The sequence below is a fragment of the Apis cerana genome, linkage group LG9 (assembly GCF_029169275.1).
Source record: "Apis cerana isolate GH-2021 linkage group LG9, AcerK_1.0, whole genome shotgun sequence".
Lineage (NCBI taxonomy): Eukaryota > Metazoa > Arthropoda > Insecta > Hymenoptera > Apidae > Apis > Apis cerana.
Genome location: NC_083860.1, coordinates 6792105 through 6813277, shown reverse-complemented (window position 1 = coordinate 6813277; position 21173 = coordinate 6792105). Strand labels below are relative to the sequence as shown.

Here is a 21173-nt window from a genome sequence, read left to right as displayed (position 1 = left end):
GGAAACCATCGATTTCCACCGGTGTACTTCCACATGCACGTGCGTGCAACGTCGTTGCATGCGGCGGCAGCCCGACGTGTTCTATTGTTTCCAAAAGAATTCGCGCACGTGCGTGGGTGTGTCACGTATGCGCGAGCGCCTTGGAATTTTAAGCGGGCGCGAAGAAAACGACGCGTCTCGTTGCCCGCTGATCGAGAGTGAAAATCTTTGCCCGGTGAAAATTGTTGAATTTTCCCGTCTCGTCGCGAGAGGGAAAATTTTACAGAGATCCAATTTCCGGGGATGACGGTTGAGGGAACGTTGTTTCGATCGTGGATTAAAATTTTACGAGTGTTTTCGCGTCGGGACGAGATTGATTAAAACGATACTCGAAATTTTTAATCCATCGAAATTCGAAAGTTAATTGGAATTCTTTTTATAAATCTGATAGGTGGATTAAATTACGTTTGCTTACAATTACCTCGATGGATTATTAAAACGAGTTACTGAAATATTTATGAGAGTACAGAGGTTTTAGGCGGACGCGTGTTAAAGTTAATTGAACTGAAAAATAAGAGCGAATAAGAATTAAGAGATTTCTCGAGTAACTTTGAAGTGACTGCGAACGGATGAATATTCAATCGATAATATTCAACGATGAGATGGATGGATAAGAGGATTAAGTAGAGCGATGAGTAAAAATTTTTTTCTTTTATTAAAGAACTCGTTGAAAATTATTAATTAATTATACAACATCCACAACATGATCGAAAAGATGTCATCGACGAGATTCATTGACGATGACGGGATTAAAATCATGCGCGAGCGTAATATGTACAGATATTTTCTTTGGATGATTTGTCTGAGACGATAATTAGACGGGGACGAGTTTATTTACAAAAAAAAAATGCGCTTTTTTGTACATGAGATCTCTATTTCAGGGTCGTGCCTCATTTTTTAATTGCTAATAACAATCCATCGTTGAACGATAATTATAATAATAATAATAATAATAATAATAATAAATTGAAAAATTCATAATTTAAGGATCTTTTTCTCTTAAATTTAATCACGATTTGATGATTTGATCAGGATAATATAATCATCAATGATATAATGATGAGTAATTTTTTTTTTTTTATCTGAACAAAAATGTAAATCGAGAAAAAATTACAAATTTTATAATAGAAAGTTTTTCTTACGAAAAAAAAAAAAATAAATAAAAAATTGGTAAGGAATTATCCTTCTTATAGTTCCTTCCAATTATTTTTCAATCTCTCAATTGTTTCATTGATCGAACCAACGATTCTTCCTTCGTTAAAAATGATAGTTTTTAATCGATTGAAGTGCAACGATCTTGCATCTGTATCCTGAGAATACTGTTTGAAACATCATAAATTCCTCGATTTATCTTTGACAATTTACTCAGATTCGATCCTAGAAGAAATTTGCACCTTTTGTTTCGTTTTTCACGAGAATCAAATAAGAACTGTTCCCGACTCTTTCGTTTCGAAAAAACGTTTTCTTTCTTTCTTTCTTTCTTTCATTATTAATTAAAAATCGAAGTGAAGTCGATTGATAAGATTTACTTCACTTATGTAAGAATAGTAGAAAATTTCTACTAAGTTTCTACTAATTTCATTTTGTTCAATTTGTTTATTAGATAATATCTGTTAAATAAATAAGAATATTTTAAATAAGAATCGATAATTATTAAAATGGTTCACGATTCGTATTCAAAATTTTTAAAATCATCGATATGAGATAATTATTAAATTTTTATTAATAAATAATTAACAGGATTACACTATTAAAAAAAAAGAAATCCTAATTTGATTAATTTAAACACCTATATTTCTTCCACTAACTCGACACTAAATATATTCTTATTAAACATTTGCTTATTATTCCACTCTCCATCTTTTCATCCATCGATTTTATTAAATTTTATTCGAACGATAAACTTGCGAAACACCTCTCTCATTTTTTATTATTACCTTGACGAAATATTACATAATTCACTTTTGTATGTACACACACTATCAACCTATTATCCATACGTTTTGTAACTATCTCTTCGACGAGATATGCAAAGTGAATATAAATACAATTTCAAATAGACGTTACCATTACAATTTCCATTCAATGAATTGTTTAAAGTTCAACCTAAACTCTAAATTCCAAAACCAACTTGGATCAAATATATTCCCATAAATGCGCGTAAATCCTCTTATCAAACATTCAAAATAGATACTCGAAATGAATTCCCCTAACCTGCCTCTCCACCTCTCTCACTCGTGCGCACAGGATGCTAATATATCCCTATCTCGCTACATCTTCTCAGTCAATTCTAAACGAACGAATCTAAATTACCAAATGACGAAACATTAATGTCAATCGAGGCTTTTTATTCATCGAGTTATAAAGATTATCGTTAAAATTCACACCTCCTCTGTGAGGTGTCTCCAACAACATTCGTTCGTTCGATCATTCACACTCGAAACAATTTTTACTAACTTCGTATAACAAACCTCAATATTTTCAATATTTTCCTTTTTCCTTCGAGAATCGACTGTATATATACATACATATATATATATATATACATATATACATATATATATATATATTTATCACAACGACAGGTCAATAGAGAACTCTCCCCCCGAACAAATCCACTCTCCACCCGAGAACGTAAAAATCAGGCGACAATACTGGCGGGGCACGACCCTATCCGAGATGTTGCAATCCTTCTTTTTTTTTTCTTTTTTTCTTCTTTTTTTTACAACGACACCCGTCACGTGGTCATCTCCAGATACCTCTTCGTCTCGATGGAGCCGTAGCTGTGCGAGTAACGGCCGCTGTACGACGCCCTGGACCATGCCCCGGCCCTGTTCGAGTAACTGTTGCAAACGATCAAGGAATTCATCCCGCTCGGCCTGTCCATGATCGGCACGCCCTGGCCCCCCCTGGGCGAGGGGTGGCGATAGCTTCCGCTTCGCGATTGGCAACTGTCCGTCAAAGGTGTCCTGGGGTCCTCCGTCGCGGCGTTGATCTCTGTGTAAGGCTTGTGTCTCAGGGTGCACGTGCTCAGGAACACAGCTGCCATTGCGCCCTATATATATATATGGATGTAGAATGAGAGATAAATGTGAGAGAGACGTTTATAGGTGGTCGAAACTTGGTCAGATTAGATAGGGATGGAATAAGGCCTCTTTTGTTGCGATGAAGATAAGAAATATTGTTATATGTATGGAAACGATCATCTGGATGTGTGAATTGCGATATATGGCGTGCGATTATTGGCAATGGAAAAAATGGAATGTATGGAATTAAAGGGAAGGATGGAACATAATAATATGATCCATCAATGGATCATAAAATACAGAAATATTTAAATTTCATTTTGCTCCGTGATAATAGTTGCTAATAGTCTAACAAATTTTCTGTTGGTCAAAGTAATTATTTTGGCTGAAGTAGATATATGATGAGCTCAAAAGAGATAGAACCAAGGGAGCCAATTTTTTTTGTGTAAATTATTTCTAAATTTCCAAAAATTTGTTTTTTTTTATTACTTTTATTTATTGCAATGTGAGAAATTAGTCCAAAACGGATAAATGGAAGTTTATGATAAATTACAACGTGAAATGGTGATTTAAAAACGAATTTCGATACACTTACCACCAGCATGTGAAGCAGTACGATGAACATCGTAGCATTTCTGAATCCAATATTGTCCAATAAAATTCCTGCCACACTGGGCCCGATGAAGGCTCCGAGCGCAAACGTGCTTGTCCACAATCCACTGATCAGACCGTAGGTCTCCAAATTATTTGGGAATCCGTATTGTCTGAAACGTTAACAGGGAAAAATTATTCGAAAAATCACCAATTGGAACGAGTAACTAAAGGCTAATGATCAACGTACATAGACGTCCTCAAAGCATCCGTGAAACTGGCAACCAGTTGTGCAGCCATACCTAAACCGTGAACAACCAAACCGCAGATCGTCATCCAGAGTAGAGTTGGGCATGGTATAAAAGGTGCTGGTCCGACTAAGATAAATCCTATTACCACGAGGATACATCCGGCTACGGTGGCTACCTAAAAAAATTTTTCAAATTCCTCAATTCTTTCCATTTCTCATCCTCGTTTTGAGGAGACAATTTTTCGAAAATTGCCGAATCTTGGCGCATTTATTCGTGACCAAGATAGAAGGACGATCAAGCGTGTTGAGGAGATTTTGATAATTACTTTCGGATGCGAATGCTTGTCGCAGAGCCATCCCCAGGCGGGGGCGGTAATGGCGTAAGTGCCGCCGTTGATCACGAACATTAAGCCTAGAACGATAGGGCTCAGGTCAAATTGTCTTAAATGAGGTTCCAGGGTTGCTTGCAAAAATCCTATGCTCATACTGGTCGCTATTATGGAGGACGTAGCGATCAATACGCCTGGAATTCTCAAAGCTTTCTTCACGCCTGGAAAAATATTTTTAAGTCACGATTACGATTATCAATTTATGAACGATTAAAAATTGTCAATACCACTCACCCACTGTATTGGGATTAGTTTGATTATTGTTAGAATGAACTGGCAGGATGAAGATGGTCATAACTGCGGTCGTGAATAAAGCTGATCCCAGGACAACGAAGGGTGTCGTGTATCCTCCAACCTGTATTTAAAAAACGCCCGTTCAAAATTGTCAATAGCACAAGCTTGTTCAACCTAATCCGGTTAATTTAAAAATACAAATTACCAATTCAGATTTACATCTTACGTAAGATAGATTAAAAAGCCTCGATATCTTTCAGAGAATAAATTCTAAAGTGATCCATTATCCTAATCTCTTTACAATTGCTTCCAATTCTGTATTCATTTCTACCATGGCCATTCCAACCAGAGAACCATAAACCCGAAGTAAGAACGAAGAACGAATGATTCATAACTATTATCCTTAATGCGTTTCAAATCTACGAGAATAGTTTTCTTTTCTTTTTCGAGAAATTATCTGTCTTACCTGATAAAGAATACCGCCGACAGTTGGGCCAACGATCAGGCCCAGGCCGAAAAATGTCTCCAGGCTGGCGAAAGTGGTGGCGACGTTATCGGGGAATTCTTTGGCGATAATGGCGAAACTTGCGGTGAGGAACGCCGCGTTCCCCATAGCCTCCACGATTCTAATCACGAACGAAAGGATTATGAACGGATAATGGCCGTTCACTTTGTCCAACAGACCGAAGAAGATGGCGCAGGTCCCTGTTGTCAGGATACCGCCGTTGAACAACAGCTTCGGCCCGATTCGGTGCAACTACAATGTGCAACAACAATCGGTTTTATTGTCAAAATGTAAATGAAAGTGCGTTGTGAGAATATTAAGAGAAAGTAATCTTATATTAGTATTTATGGCATTATTAATGGTGGAAATTGTTATATTTAATTATCGTGATTCTTTTATTTTGATAATGGATAAAAAAAAATTCAGAACTTTAAAACTTGATTATTATTGTTTAAATATAACGTTTAAATATAATTTAATTAATATGAAATATGAATGAATAATATGAGTGTTAAATGAAAGTGTTTTGGAAGCTGGCTCGAAGAGCGATACTTTATCTCTTCGGTCCCTTCGATCACGTTATTTTTGTTCTCCTTTTTCTTACATTTTTTTTCTAATAGTAAAGATAAGAGTGATATTTATAGTCACGTTCGAAGATTGAGAAACACGTCGATCTTAAACTATTTTAGTTTTATTTGGACATAAAATGAACTGGTTGGAAGTAGTTTCGTTAGCGGAAGAAGGAAATATATCGGTGATGAAAAGCGAGCGCCTACAAGTAGGCAAATTAATACAGTAAAGTAAACTGGAACATTCCTCGCGTTTGAGATTATAATCGAATAATTCTTTTTGATCAATTATTTATACGAACGTTTTCCTTTTTTTTTTCATTTCATTTCAATATTTTGTAATAATTTTGATTTTTTTTTTTTAATTTTTTTAATTTGAAATTCTGTAACAAAATCTAATGTACCTACTTATGGTAACTATCTTCCATTATTGCCACGATACTAAAATAAAATACCAACAAAAAAGTTTGATAGACAAAAACGTTAATTTAAAAATAATTGCAAGATGATTCGAGTGAATCAAGAATTAACGATAAATTACAATATAATTGTTTCACTCACGTATTGTCCGTACAGAGGGCTGATGATGAACACGATGAACTCGAAAATCCCAAAGACTAATCCGTACTCGGATGGCGATGCTCCTTTCTTCTCAGCCTGCGAAAAAAAAATTACCAAAAAATGGCACGCGAGTTCAACAAATAATTTTTCTCAAACTCAAGATTCGAAATCGAATGTTAGACGATTCCATGTTATTGCTACGCGTTTCGTCGCATTATCACGAGTGCAATTAACGAGTGCTGGCCATGATAAATCTTGATAAACTTTAGACACTTCAGCGAAGAGTCACGAAGATTGTTGAAGGAAAACGGTTCCTCGGAAGATTTCAGAAAAATAAGAAAAACTTCTATCGATGATTTTCAATTGTTGCGTCGATTAAAGTGAAATAATTTTCTTTTGAAGAAATATTATATGTAGATGATAGAATTAGAATAAATTATAAATAAATAAAATAAATAGAGATTCTTTATTGAATTGTATAAAAATTAATTATTCATAAAAGAAGTATCTTTTGATTTTTGAAGTGTATTGGGAAGGCAAATTAAAATTAGCACATAGAAATTAGTGGTACTTTATATTAAAATTAAAAACTTGATAATAAGATAAGGAATAATTTTCAACGACAAGATTCTGACGAAATCTCGAAAAAAATTGATTCGTTTATCTTTTAATCTAAGAAAGATGTTTTCACTTCGTTTTAACGAATTATTATTCATCGTACAACTGTAAACAAATTGTGTTAGATTGCAAAATTCTCACGAAATTTTTATCTGCATTGTATCAATCATTCGGATTACGAGGTTTTGATAAGAACATTTTATTAATTGACACGAAATGACATACATATTTTGTGATAATAATAGGATAAGTTGTCTTGTGACTAAGTTGTGCTAATGTTTTAATGTTCGTTTCATTTGGAAACGATAGATTAAGTAAATTAATGAAAAAAGAAAATAGAATTAATCCTATAAATTTTTTAATGCTACAAATACTTTTGTGACAGTTGTAAGCCTATAAATGAATTCAATTCTTTAAAATTGTAAATGATAATTTCTTTTATAAACATTCTCTACTTCGATTTACATTCGAATATATCGATTTCCTTAAATCGGCATTACCATTCACGTTCCTCGAATATCTGGCAACGGTCGATCAAAAAGTAGACGTGTTACGGATAAATACGCGATCTGTGCTCCAATTAAAGTGTTTACTACACAGCGAGATTACGGATGCGAGTGTGTCACTATTATAAACCGAAGAATTTCTAAAAGATTGTAATAGAGATCAAAACAAATAAATTATCTTTTCTCACTGTCAGCATAATACAATCCGAAATAGAACTCTAACAATAACAGGAGATAACAATGTGAAATAATTCATACCAATAGAGATAACGTAATTACATTGGAACATCATCTTTTGAAACAGATATCGGGTGTATATCTAAGGAAAATAATTTAAATGAGAAAATAAATTATTTTGTACGGAGTATCGAACGAAAATCGAACGTCGATCGATCACGTAATTAAAAGATTCCAAAGATTATTCTATTTCATCGTGGATGATTTTTCAAAATTTTAATAGAAATCACTTTTTTTAGAAATTAGGCAAAATGTAAAATTGAGAAATTGTTGCGTGAGAAAGTTTAAAAATCAAAATCGAAAAGGTTGAAGAAGGAATTTGGGAAAAGTGTATTATCCTAAGGATTGAAAAGTGTTCAAAAATGAAAAGAGAGGAGGGGGGGGAAAGTTTCTAAAAACAGATTTCTTGTGAAGGAGAAATGCAATATTCTATTGTACTCTTCTATACGTAACACTATTACATAAGTGCAACCTTACATATCGAACTCTAGTACATAAATATACCTATTTAAATGCGTGATAGATAATTCTTGTTGTGTCTGGCATCATGAATCATTGAAAAAGTATTCGAAACTGGTAATTCGATATAATACTTCACAAAGTAGCGACAATTTATTTGTGATTGATTATCGTTTCATAATTCTCACTTATCTAGTTTATCGATTCTTTAATCGTGTTGAATATACGGGATAATTTTTCTGTAGAATCGAATGTCGATAAAAATTTTCTTCTATCTTACGAGATTTTTTCTTTTTTAATTAATATTAATACTTCTCTCGAATTAAATATTCATATAAATTTTCCTTTATCAAAAGATCCTACGATTTTCAACAAAGTTACAAAGTTTTCTAAGTTAAGAATTTAAATACTTGTTATGTACAATAAAGGAGAGATATATAGAGAATAATGATGCAATGAAGAATAATATAAACGACGTTTGATTATCTCTTGGAGAAAAAGAGAAGAAAAAGAAGAAGAAGAAGAAGAAGAGAAAAGATGGCGCCTTCTAAGTAGCCAAAATAATAAAAAACTGGTCTTTTAACTTGCTATCAGAAAATTTCATTAACGTCTAGCTAACGAGATTATTTATCTGACGATTCACTTACTACTTATTTTAATTTTTATTTTGTATTTTAATTATTAATTTTGTATTACGTTACGTTTATTGATTACTATCAAATGTAACTTCATTTCCATCGTTTAAACATTTAAACGTTCTCATTTTTTCACAACACACGACACTTATTTTCGTTATGCTATACTCGTGTTTTAAAAGAGGAAAAAAAAAAAAAAAAAAAAGAAAGAAAATAAAGAAGAATGCATAGATACATCTAGAAAAAGATCACACAAGCATTAGTTAACAATCGTGTTATGTTGCATCAGGCTATTATTCAACAAAATTTTTCAACAAAATATCTTAGTTAAACGAATTTTGTTTACTTTTGATATTGCGAATTTCTCATTTCATTAATTAATGCTACGAATCTTTTAAAATTTTTAATCTATCGTATTTTATCAAATTTTTATATTTCAAAATAATTAAGGAATTATCGTACAATTCAAATTATAAATAATTGTTAATAATAATATCAGAAACTTTTTAAAAATTCCAATTATCATTTTTTGGATCTTTCGATCAAAAGGATGGCTCCAACATCGTCTCCTCCAACTTGCTATTTTTCCTCGTAATCTTTCATCGAGTCAAGTTTACAAGCGTACGTGTACAACTTTTAGCATGAATAATTTACGATTCTCAAGCTATCATCTTCAACAAAAAGAGAGATTACTTGTTTTCGAGCCAGATGTATTTATAAATATTTGAAAAAAAGTCGTAATATCGATAATGACTGACGTAATCGTTTCGACGACGCCATACAATTTTTGCGTCTATGTTACGCAATTTTTACCATTTCCATAAGCCTGTCTGTCTCTAAAAAAAAAAAAAATAATTTCCAGAACACAATATGTAACATTGTAATAAAATGTCGAAGCAAATTTCTTAATAGAATTTTTATCACGACGAAGAAATTGGTGGGATATATGAACAAGTGGATGGCGAGGAACCGCGATTATTTTCTCTCAGAAACACGTAATTAATTAAATTAATGACTCGTCTGATGCAGCATTAATTGGCAATCGCGTGGCGATTTATATTAGCTTGTCACTCCCGTGATTAATTTATCACGAACGTTTCGATCCGATTGAACATTGTTCCAATCGCAAACGTTCGAATTCTGAAGATTCACTCTTATCCTCATTCCATTTGATACTTGTTAAAATTTTCTCGTTAAAGAATCATTGAATCACAGGTAAAGTATAAAATGTACCGACGAAAAGGAAAATTATACGTATATATATATATTTTACGAATAATAGTGCACGAGTTCGATTAAATTTGAATAGGATTTTATATAAAAATTATTCTTACGTATTATTATTTATCCGAAAGAAATATTTTTCATTGCAAAAATAAACTTGCAGTTTATACAAAAATTTCTACCGAAATTGAACTATTTTAAAATGGAAAGGGAAAAAAAGGAAACGTTCTATGAGAATAGGATTCTTATTGTCATGGATTTCACGTATATCAGGCGACGCGTGGATCGCGTTAAGTAAGTAATTTCTTAATGAACCACGTAGAATTGATAACTTGTACTCGAGCGTCGATATGCTGAACCCCTTTCCAGACAAGCTACAGATAAGAAATCGTACAGAGAACGTCCTTCCTGCCATGCACCGACTTATATCGATACTTTCTTTTCCTTCTTCCATTTCTTTTCTACTCTTTCCATATATTCTTCTTCTTCTTCTTCAACGTTCTCAACTCAACAAAGAAATTTAACGAAGAAATTTACAGAAATCTTGCGAACTGAATCAGAAGACGTCCTCCCTGCCGTAAACTGATTTTATTCCAAGTTTAATTTCGTTCGATATTTTGCCGATTTTACACGAACCGTGTAAATTTGCCTTAAGTCGGAAGATAAAGGAGTTAATACCCTCTAATTATCGCAATAAAATAATCATCGTATTAAAATATTTGTAAACGAGTGCAAGCTACATTTAAAAACAACGGTGTAATCAAATTAAGCATAATAAATTCTACTCTCGTTTATCTGGACAAAACAAGCTTATAACTGATAATAATAATAAAACTCACTGTAAAAGTCAATCGACACGACACAAGTCTAAATCTATCTTATACAAACATATACAGTTGCTGTATAAGAAGCGTTTGTATTATCATAACACTTCCTATATTAAATTTCGTATCATTTACATGGTACAATCATTCGAGACAATGTCTTCTAACCTTTCTCTCGAGTTGCGACTACATTTCGTAAAAAAATTCAAACAAACTCACTTAGATAACCTCTTTCTTCCTTCAAACGAACGAACAAAGAAAAAAAAGAATCGAAAATCAATCAAAACCAAAAGCAAAAATAATCCCCCCATCCATATATTCTGGAAGAAAGTTAGAAAAAGCGATCAGAACTGAGCACACACCATCGATCCTTCCCACTCGTTTCTATTACTCACCTCCTGCGGATAAAACGGCGCCTGGAGCGAAACGCAGATCGCGTTCGCGAAATCGGCGATGCTGATGACGATCAACGTGAGCCATTGCCTCTTGGTGAATTGGGCCATCATCTTCGTCCTCTTCTCGACCAGCTTCCTTCTCTCGACTAAACCCACTGAGCCAATATCCTCCTAAACTCGTCTCGGCCCACCATCGGGGCCAGACCTCTTCTCGCCACCGATCTCAGCACCCACCCTTCGCCACCCTTTACGGATTACGATAAATGGTGCGCGTGTTCGACAGCGACAACAACGCCAAAGCGGCTTGGCGTGCTCTCGAAACGGTTGTGCGACAACGAGGCGAGGAACCGGCTACTTTTCAACAAGGAATCATTGCTACAGGAGGGAGAGAGGACGTGACACGGAGGGGTCATAGGTCGAACGATACGACCTACCGCGATTCTAATTCCCATTATCGGCAGACATGTTGCGCGACTTTCTACGACTTTTTCGTTTCTTCCCTGCGAGCATGGCCGAGCGTGGACGAGGTACCACGCGTCGTTCTCGATCGTTGGAGTGAAAATTTTGGAGGGAAACTTCGGGTTTCGGGTGGCTCCTGTTCGATTCTTATCGAGATTCGTGGATGATGGATGGATCGAGCGAAATTTCATGGAATTTTGATTTCTCGTTTTGAGAACGAAGTGATTTGTTCGATTCTTGTGCTTGTGGGGATCGAGTGATTTGAAAGTGATGTGATTCTTGTTTCTCAAGATCCGTGAACGAGGGACTTTAAATATTTTTGATACAATGTTGAAAGATAATATTAAATGACGAGGAATTAAATATTTTCAATTAATGAGAGTGATTTGCGAGGAAATAATTTATTGTATTTGATTTATATATAAGTGGTGAGAAATTTTATTTTATTTTTATTGTTTGATTATTTGAACTTTTTTTTATTAATTCATGGAAAATATACGATTCACGATTCTATTTTTCGAAGAGCAAAGTTTTCAAGAATTCTTTTTCTCATTAATTTAAAGTGGAATATTTAAAGTGGAAAAATTTATTCTTCATTCGATCTGCAGTTAAGGATTAAAACACGTATCCTGGCATCTTTATTTTATTTTCGATTGAATTTTAGATTTAAAATTTTATTATTACACGTATATTTAAGACATGATATCTTCTACGATAGATCTACAATACTTGAATCATAATGAAAACATAAAATATAAATGTTTTCAATAATGACTAATACCGTGTACCGTCGTCACGTACCTTTGTAAACAAGAAACTATCGTAATCCTGGCAGACAATGTTACACAGAAAATCGTATTATCTCGAATTTTCACACGTTATTCGAAAAGATTTCTCGATAGGTAGTGTGTGACAAATTTACTTAAGTACGTAAATAGAATTATATTTTTATTTTCCCTTTCTCGTCCCTGTTTAATCTGACATTTCGATAAGGAGAAATATCTTTGAAAATAAAAATTCACGACTGTCCTAAAATTCGATATAATATTTGAACAACAATAATCGTTTTGTCGGGATAAATGTAAAAGGAAAATTATCAGAAGATGAAATTGGATTATATAGTATTAGAATTATACGTGTAATCTCGATGCAGGAAATAAATTTGCAAAATTGAATATTTTTAGATCAGCAATAATTGTCTTTAATGCACGTACATCATCGACAATGAAAGATCACTGCGTTGCAATTGAAATTAACGATAAATAATAACAATAATACTAGACATTTGTTTTTTGTTATTGAAATACAACGGGAAATAGTACAATACAGAGACGTTTGCCTGAAAATTATAAAGATCATAAATAGAATGAAATTAAGAAAGAAAAATTAAAGGTAGATAGAAAGGAATCATCCTAAGGAAAGAAAAACTTTCCAAAATTTCACTTTTAAAACAAGTAAAAAAAAAAAAAAAAAAAAGAAAAAATTCTTTCAACCAAAGTTCAAACGACCAAAAACAACTTCACTCAAACACCACCTCGATTCGTATAAATCCTTAAAAAACGATAAATTTCCCCTAATTAATATCATTCTTCTTCTTCAATCCACATCAATGCACACTTTGAAATCGTCAAAATAATCTGTCCGTCGAGATCCATCGATCTTGATCACATCCTTCCCCATTCTCACCTTTGACTCTCATCGATTCCGACGTTCCAATTCCACGTCCGCGTGTAAAATCGTTTCAGGAAAGTGAAAAATTAAAAAAAAAAGAAAAAAAAAGAAAAAAAAAGGAGGATGGTTCTCAAAAGAAAAGAGAACGAGGGTGGAGCTACGTGTCACGAAGCCAAACTTTCAACGGGACCTTGTTCAAAGCTTTGCCAAGGAAATTCTTAAAGTGTTTCGCGATACTGGCGCTCGCTGCCGGTCTCATCTCCTCGATGATCTCCTTCGCGTTCTGGTTGAGGAACTGGTTCATCGCTTGGCCGATCACGTTGTCGCCGTTCAATTGATCGACCACCCGGAAACGGGCGCGGCCAAGATCGAAATCGACCAGCATCCGCGCCACTTTCAAGTAACGAACCCCATCGCGGATCTCCTCCGCGCCCTGGATACGACCGACCGCCTGGACATCACCTGCAATTCCATCATTTTCTTTCTTTCTTTCTTTTTTTTTTTTTCTTCCCGATTTTTACCTAGTTTCTGTCTTTTTTTCAAAGTATTTTTTCCTTTCTATTTGCTACATCGCGGTGGATCGATATAATTTTTTCTTCTTTCGAAGAAAGAAAATTTTGACAGGAAAACTCGTTCTCGTTTGAATGAAATTATTTCGAAGATCAAAAAAAAAAATAAAAAAAGATGTAAAATTTAAATAAATTTACTTTTACGCTCTCGTCACGATCGCTAAGGGATTGGCCAATTTTTTTAAATTTTTTAATTCAATTAACCATGAATACCTTATAGTAGATTTGTATAAATATAAATTAACAATTATACGAGTATCGAATATGCTAAGATATTTCGTTTCTTCTGATTAATATCTAGAATATCTCACGTTTATTTATTTCATAAACGAAGAAAGGAAAACGTAACCGACTCACCGAAAAGGGCCCAAAATTCGCCGTGGCTCTGAATGGGGAAGAGCAACACGTTTCCCACGACCTCGTAACGGCCTTGAAGTTCGATCTTCGGGAATGCCAAATGAACGTCAAGCCTGTAAGTTTTCACGTCGACTCGTGACTTCGTTAACGAGTAATTTCCAGCTCCTATAACCGTGATATTTGAGAACAATGCCTTGACGCGAACAGCCCCTTGGCCGTTCTCCATTCCCAGTTCAGGGATGATCAGCGGTTCGATCGGGGGCAAGTCCAGTTCAGGAATACCTACGCAAATCGTAATCGATGATGTGACGTGGATAATTTGAGAATTTATTCAGAAATTTGCCGTTTTAATAAATTTAAGGGAGATAAAGATTTGGCATATACAAATATGTATTCGATTCGTATTTTATTTTTATATAAAATATGTGTGACGTAAATTATTTCGAAATAAACACGAAGCAAGTATCCAAAGTCGCAGAAATACTTCTAATTTATATAAAGTAACTCAAGTAAAACGAAATTACACTGATTGCACCTTATATAAACGTTAAAACCTACTGATTTCGAGAGCTTATTATGTAATATATCTTCATTCTAATTCCATATTGTGTTTATTCTTCAATTTTTTTTTTTTTTTAGACAATAGAGCCACTTCAAATTCGTACTTCTTTCGTTTCAACGCGTACAATCTAAATTTTGTATTTCTGTATTATAAATATTATATTCTTAAAGTATAATATATATTTCGTTAAATAGTACTTCGGTATTTCGCGATACAAAAGTAATAAAGATAAATTAATTATGTTCAAAGGTTTAGGTTAATAGAATATTTTTAAAATGTTTACTTACCTTTCAGCAAATATGGCTGTAGATGATTCAATGTATTCTGAAAGCACACGTCTATCTTGGGATCTGACCTACTGCAGGGTAATATGTATTCAGCTGTGAAAAAGTACAAAATTTTGAAGGAACAGAATCTCAAATTTTCCATGTTACGCTATAGAATGGAGCGTGAAATTTTCATTTCAGATGACTGTTATATTTGATTTACACATCTTTCTACCTTTATGCAATCACTTCCGATGTCTTCAGAAAATTTATCCAATTTATCTCGGTTATTTCGTCGTTTCTTGTCAATTCTTAACATGGATTAAATTATAAGATATTAAATATTATAAAATATCAAAAAGATATTTTATAATATCGTCTAATCAATACTCTATTTCTTTTCAAATATTTTACTTGAAAGAAATTTCTACTTCTTTCTTTATTATGCATGTATTCACAAGATTGATCAGGGACTGCTTTATTTATATTTATTTTTTCATGAAAATGCAAAACGTTCGAACTTGACGCACAATTCAGTTCATAGAATCTTTGAAATGTTCCCAGAATTGATTCTTATCCAGTTAGAGAACACGGAAATTTTTCACATAGAAGACTTTTGAAATATTAATTTTCTAGATATTACAACAACGAATAATAAATCTCTATTATAACATCGAACCAAATCAAAATCGAATATGATATATTTACAAAATGTGCCAAAATTTCAATCTCATTGAGTTAATAATGTTAATATAATTACAAGCACAAAAATAAAATTTATAAAAAAACTAGGAAACAATCTTATTACTCAATCCAACGAATAAACGAACAGGGAATATTTTAAAGTTACACAGATCACAAAAAAAAAAAAGAAATCATAAACGTTTGTCCAGAAACGACTTCCTCTATTCGAATTTTTCTCCATTTCGTTGCAGAGCAATTTTCCTCGGAAACGAGTCACAATTTATACAATACAGAATTCCTTAAAACTTTAAATAAGAACCTCTTACTGAGCGATCATACTCTACGTTGTTACATCAGCGAAGAAAATTTACGACGCATAATTTTCGCTACTTTCTTTTTCCCTTTGGGGAAAAAGAAAAACTTATTTTAATTTTTGGAATTTATTATCTCTCTCTCTTTTTTTTTCCTCGATCCAGTTCGAAACGATCCATTTGTTAATATAAATCGTTAGACTATAAAATTATTTTATCATTTTATTCGAAACTCGTTAAATTTTAATACGAGTCATTAATTTTAAATATTTCTTTTTTCTTTTTTTTGTTTGACGCAACACGCTTTTCTTGCTCGCAGCTTGTAGAATGATTGATGGATTGCTATAGTAATAGACGATAGTGCACAATGGCTTGAAACTTTGAGCTATAAATCATTAACAATCATTATTTATAATTGTTATAACTTATAATTTTCTCTACTATATACATTTTTATATACTTTTTCTTTCAATCGTTTAAGCAATTTGTTGAACAATTACTACTTAATACGAGATTGATGCAAGTGTATAATGATATAAAAAAATATTATGTGAAAAATTATAAATGATGATAGTGTGAGAACGTTGACACACAGATTCGAGTAGAGAAATGATTAAGAGAAACAATAATAACATATATAAAATATGCGGAACCGAATTTATAAGTGATTTGAATGCGTGTAGCGTCGTGAATGCAGTGTTGTTATTATCTCTGTTGTTGTTAACACTTGGGGAAATCGTTAAATATGCATTTTAGCTTTAAATGGATATTAACATAGGGATTAATTTATATGGAAATTTTTTTATCATTATTTAAAATTCTTTTGTTTGAAGACGAATAAAAAAAAAATTCCAATTCTGATTGAATTACCGTTTAACTACTATTGATTATTTACTACTATTTTGCAAAGTTACAATATTAATTACTAGATAATTATTGAAATCAAAAATTGAATGGTAAAAATAATTATATTATTCAGATTCGATTATTTTCGTTACTCGATTATCGAATTAGATTTATAATAAGTATAGTATTTTCAGTTAGGTTCAGTTTAGGCTAGGATCAGCTGTAGATCTAGCAAAAGTGAAACTAACGCGTCTAATCTAATAGAGAGAAAAATGCATACCATGACTGCCTACGCAACTTTATAATCCCATAATATTTTCGATCATTCCTCTGATCAATAATAAATAACACCACCTGGTTTTACAACTAGCCAATTGTTAGTTGAAGAAATTAATTGATTGTCAATTTCATAGATCTATCTTTATCGTTAACATATGATATATGCTTACATTAAGCCATTCTATATTTATAGTCAAGTCTCTCCTAACATATACATATTATTAATAAAATTTCCCTAAAGAAATTTTTTAAATCCTAGTTGCAATATATTTTATTCCATCATTAATATAACATTAAAGTATATGTCAGTTACTAACTATTTGATAAAATATACTAACCTTTACAAAACCTTTAAGTAACCTTTAACTAACCTTTACAAAAGTATACTGTATTCAAATTTAATTTTTATTCTAACAACTACAGCGAAAACCAGTGATAAAATTTTTCGAAAGAAACTTCACCTCGAAAGTTGAATTTTCGATATGCATCTATCATTAATCATAGCACTTGCACAGCTCTATTTCCATATTCAAATTAATTCTAACTAATTTCAATCGTCACCCAAAAACACCAATACAATTTTTCTAAATAAATTTCATCTTACTTATAATATAAACCATTAATACTCTACTATCATTATCATAACACACCAGATCTATACTAAAATTAATCCTAATCACATTCAAATTAATTTTAATCTACACTTACTCTTAAAAATCACTGATAAATTTTTTCTAAAAAATTCCATCCCACTCCAAGTATACACCACCACTAATATCCTCACTCCACCATTCGATTACCATGAGCTTAAAACAAAACTTGGTAATTTCATCATCATCATCATCGACACAGTGGCCGTTGCAAGGTCCATGACCAACGAAAGAATCTGGACCGTTCGATGCACCGTTCCGGTTTACGCTTTCACTCTCGAGGAATCATGCGAAGACGAGCGTGTCGAGGATACCAGCCGTAAGACCAGCTCTAAACATCGACCAGACCGCTACTTTCTCCGCTCGATTACCGATCCACGGGCCTGCGTTATGCAATCTCTGACATAACCTTCGCCACGCCATCGAGAGTCGTTACGCCATGCTACCATTACGTTCAACCATAACGTTGCGTTGGATTTTCCTTTCGTACTTAATAAGAGACGAGCCTCGAAATTTGATTTCGAATGAATCTGCTCTCGATGAATTTTCCTGATGATCTCTGCCCTAACCTCTGAGATTCGTTATTCTCGTTTATAAGCATCCTATAGGATTTGTATAGAATTTGTTCAGATAAATAATGGAGCTCGAAATTTGAGGAATTTGAATTTTTTTGCTCTCGATGATTGGATCTGTTTTCGTTGAGAAATAATTTCTTGACGGAAGAAGGATTGTGATAAATCTTTTTTTTTTTTTTTTTTGATGAAAGAAACGAAGAGACATCGTAAAACGAGAAATACGAGTTGGTGATCTATGAATAAGATTTCTTTTTTATTAAATTTCGAGGTTGAATGAGGAAGTCGATTTGAGACTAAATTCAAGGTATTAATATAATTAATATTTTGAAACTTTTAACTTAAAAAATACTTTACATGGTAATTTTTTTCATGTTAATTTACAAATAAAAGACACGTAATCTGCCTTGCAAATTTAACGAACAGAAATTTATTATAATTGCAACGAGTTTGAGAATTCGACCTTCGAAACAATGATAATGTTCAAAAAATTTATGAACATTCCTACGATAAATTATTCAGCAATTTCCTTGCTTCCATTCGTACGAAGGAAAAGAAAGTGATATAGCAAAAAAAAAAATGTCGAAAAACTCAATTTCTGTACATTTTCTTTTCTTTTTCAAAAATTTTCTAAAAATTTAACAACGGTCAAAATTTTACACTCAAGCGGAAGAATCTTTAATTTTTAAAGGAAAAAATATTTGACATCAAAATCTCGCTCGAAAATCTCAATTTTTACAATTTCCAAAAGGAAAGAAAATAACGATTGGTTACGCTAAAGAAGTGGGAATTTCCACTTTTGAAAAGTTCCGCGCAACGACAAACTCAATTTTTTCTACAATCCTTTTCGAAAGGAACAATCGAATAATTGATGAGAATAATTTTCTCCATTTTTTGAAAAGAAATATCGAAAAGGAAAAGAAGGGAAAAAGAAAATGGAACACTTGGTCAAAGTTGTGCTCCAAATTGTCAGCCGGTTTGTCACCACGAGGAGAAACTGGTGCAATGCAACGCGCTTCCGCGATACAATCGTTTCCCACTGTTCCTCTCCGCGTGTAAAGAGAAAGGCCTGATACGCTCAATGATCGTAAAAGGAAAATACGAGGAATAATTACTCGCTCGTAATACTATTTCGTTTCATTCTGTTCCCGGTTCAACGTGTACCTATTCTTGATATGTATATAAAGAACAAAAACTATATCTAATATTCTGATATTCAAACAACGCTCACTCGACGATCAATGTGAAATTCTTCTGAATCGAGTTTGAAATAAATTCGATTCGTCCGATAAACCTTGTTCGTCTGAGCACGAGTTGTCAATTGTTAAATCATCGTCAGATCCCTCGGTTTATCGAACTGTGGAAAGTTGTTGCGTAACTGGAACTCTGTATTAACTTGGAAGAGCATTATTCTTTATTTATTTATTTTTTTATTATTAATTATTAAAATAATTATTATTCTTCCACTGTCACCATTGTTGTGAAAGTTGCCTGGTATCGACTTTCAAATATCTTTCTATCTTTTATTATGTTACATTAATTATCCACATTTGACAGTTAATACAGTTATCAATTGTCATTTCAAACCGATGGAAAGTGATTGCGTAACGGTTTATTAACTTTTTAACATTTTTGCTCCTCTGTCTCTTTTTCCCCTTAGTTTTTGATACACAGTTGATACACGCCAATTGAATGATAGATTATTTCGCACGATAATCGATAGGAATAAAGATAGACACGGATTCGGATCACATGGTAATAAAAGTATGAAAATGGCACTTGGATTGGCTTACGAATTTCGAAGTCGGGCTCGTTCAATGCGGCGTTTCTGCTTTGTTCCTTATCACAGGACACCAGTTCGCCGGAGAACAATCCAAAAATCACCGCACAGATCGTTATCCTTCGTTGGGACAGCATGTTGGAGAACTTCGACCTCGATCGAGGTCCACCAATGGGGATTAAAAGTGATCTTGGACAATTGAAGATCTTGGATCTTGAACGTGTTCTTAAATTTTTTTAATCCAATCTTTTGATAAGAATTATAAGAATTTGACACGAGCTTTCAATTTTAAATTAAAAAAAAAATTCTATTTAAAATGTCCAGTGATAGTTTATTTATTTGTTCCTTTTTAATTCTTAAAATATAAGTTGAATTTGCACTGTGTATTTACGAATGCACACCGATTCACTTAGTTATTTTTTTATATTCTTTTCTTTTTTCTTTTTAAGTTGAGCAGATTTCTTTTTTTTAAATAAACTTTTTTCTCTTCTTTTCTCTTAATTAATTTCGAACACACGAGATTTATAATCGAGATGAGGAATCAAGGTGGCTAGGTGGATCGATTCTTGTAAACTAAACACGCGTTCCTTTCGTATTCTGTCTTATATGCAAGCATTCCCCTACTCTGAGGACTGCTATTCGGCCGTCGCCGATTCTTCTTTCCATTTCTCATGGGTGGAATCGATGCGCTTTGTTTACCACTAATTCTATCCCATTATTAATCAAATTTGGAATGGAAAAATTACTTTATTTCTTATTTCTCTTCGTATTCCTCGTGCAAGTAATGAAAATATTTGTTCCTCCGTTTAATCTAATTTAATACTTTTAAAAATTTTTTTCCTTTATTTACTTATCTTTACCTTTATCCTTATCTTGCCTTTATTCGTAATTTAAAGTTTGTAAAAATTTTTAACTAGATATCACTGGATTAAAAAATTACAATGCTCCATTATAATTTTTCTTCATTACAGACAATTATAAATTCTTAAAATTTAAAAGGGAAAAGGAAATATTCTCACCTCTGATAGTATCACTTCTTAATTTATCGTTTAATTTATAAAAAGAAGAGAGAGATCGATTACTGATCGATAAAATAAAATGGGGA

At 32.8% G+C, this 21173-nt stretch overlaps 3 protein-coding genes across 6 annotated transcripts in view; 1 reads left to right on the top strand and 2 right to left on the bottom strand.

The window, feature by feature from the left end:
* The window catches only part of LOC108001691 (uncharacterized), a 99776-nt gene that overhangs the window by 69858 nt on the left and 8745 nt on the right, over window positions 1–21173 (top strand). The gene's annotated exons all lie outside the window — the stretch shown is intronic.
* LOC108001815 (MFS-type transporter SLC18B1-like) lies at window positions 676–13309 on the bottom strand. Its single transcript, XM_017063068.3, has 8 exons — window positions 11063–13309; window positions 6165–6260; window positions 4996–5286; window positions 4530–4650; window positions 4233–4456; window positions 3907–4082; window positions 3661–3829; window positions 676–3094 (listed from the first exon to the last, which is right to left on the bottom strand). The coding sequence occupies exons 1-8, from the start codon at window positions 11171–11173 to the stop codon at window positions 2777–2779; spliced, it is 1506 nt and encodes a 501-aa protein (XP_016918557.1). The 5' UTR covers window positions 11174–13309; the 3' UTR covers window positions 676–2776.
* LOC108002030 (uncharacterized) lies at window positions 12699–20662 on the bottom strand. The gene is made up of 4 exons (XM_062079267.1): window positions 20082–20662; window positions 14968–15060; window positions 14119–14400; window positions 12699–13654 (listed from the first exon to the last, which is right to left on the bottom strand). The coding sequence occupies exons 1-4, from the start codon at window positions 20203–20205 to the stop codon at window positions 13350–13352; spliced, it is 804 nt and encodes a 267-aa protein (XP_061935251.1). The 5' UTR covers window positions 20206–20662; the 3' UTR covers window positions 12699–13349.

Bases quoted from the DNA above. Each gene is read 5' to 3' on its own strand.
- LOC108001815 (XM_017063068.3), bottom strand. From the start codon at position 11,173: ATGATGGCCCAATTCACCAAGAGGCAATGGCTCACGTTGATCGTCATC. The intron at 4,651-4,995 runs GTAAGACAGATA...TTTTAAATACAG, and splicing joins TCGGCGGTATTCTTTATCAG to GTTGGAGGATACACGACACC. The intron at 4,457-4,529 runs GTGAGTGGTATT...ATATTTTTCCAG, and splicing joins AACTAATCCCAATACAGTGG to GCGTGAAGAAAGCTTTGAGA.
- LOC108002030 (XM_062079267.1), bottom strand. From the start codon at position 20,205: ATGCTGTCCCAACGAAGGATAACGATCTGTGCGGTGATTTTTGGATTG. The intron at 15,061-20,081 runs GTAAGCCAATCC...ACTTTTTCACAG, and splicing joins CGAGCCCGACTTCGAAATTC to CTGAATACATATTACCCTGC. The intron at 13,655-14,118 runs GTGAGTCGGTTA...ATGGAATTGCAG, and splicing joins CGAATTTTGGGCCCTTTTCG to GTGATGTCCAGGCGGTCGGT.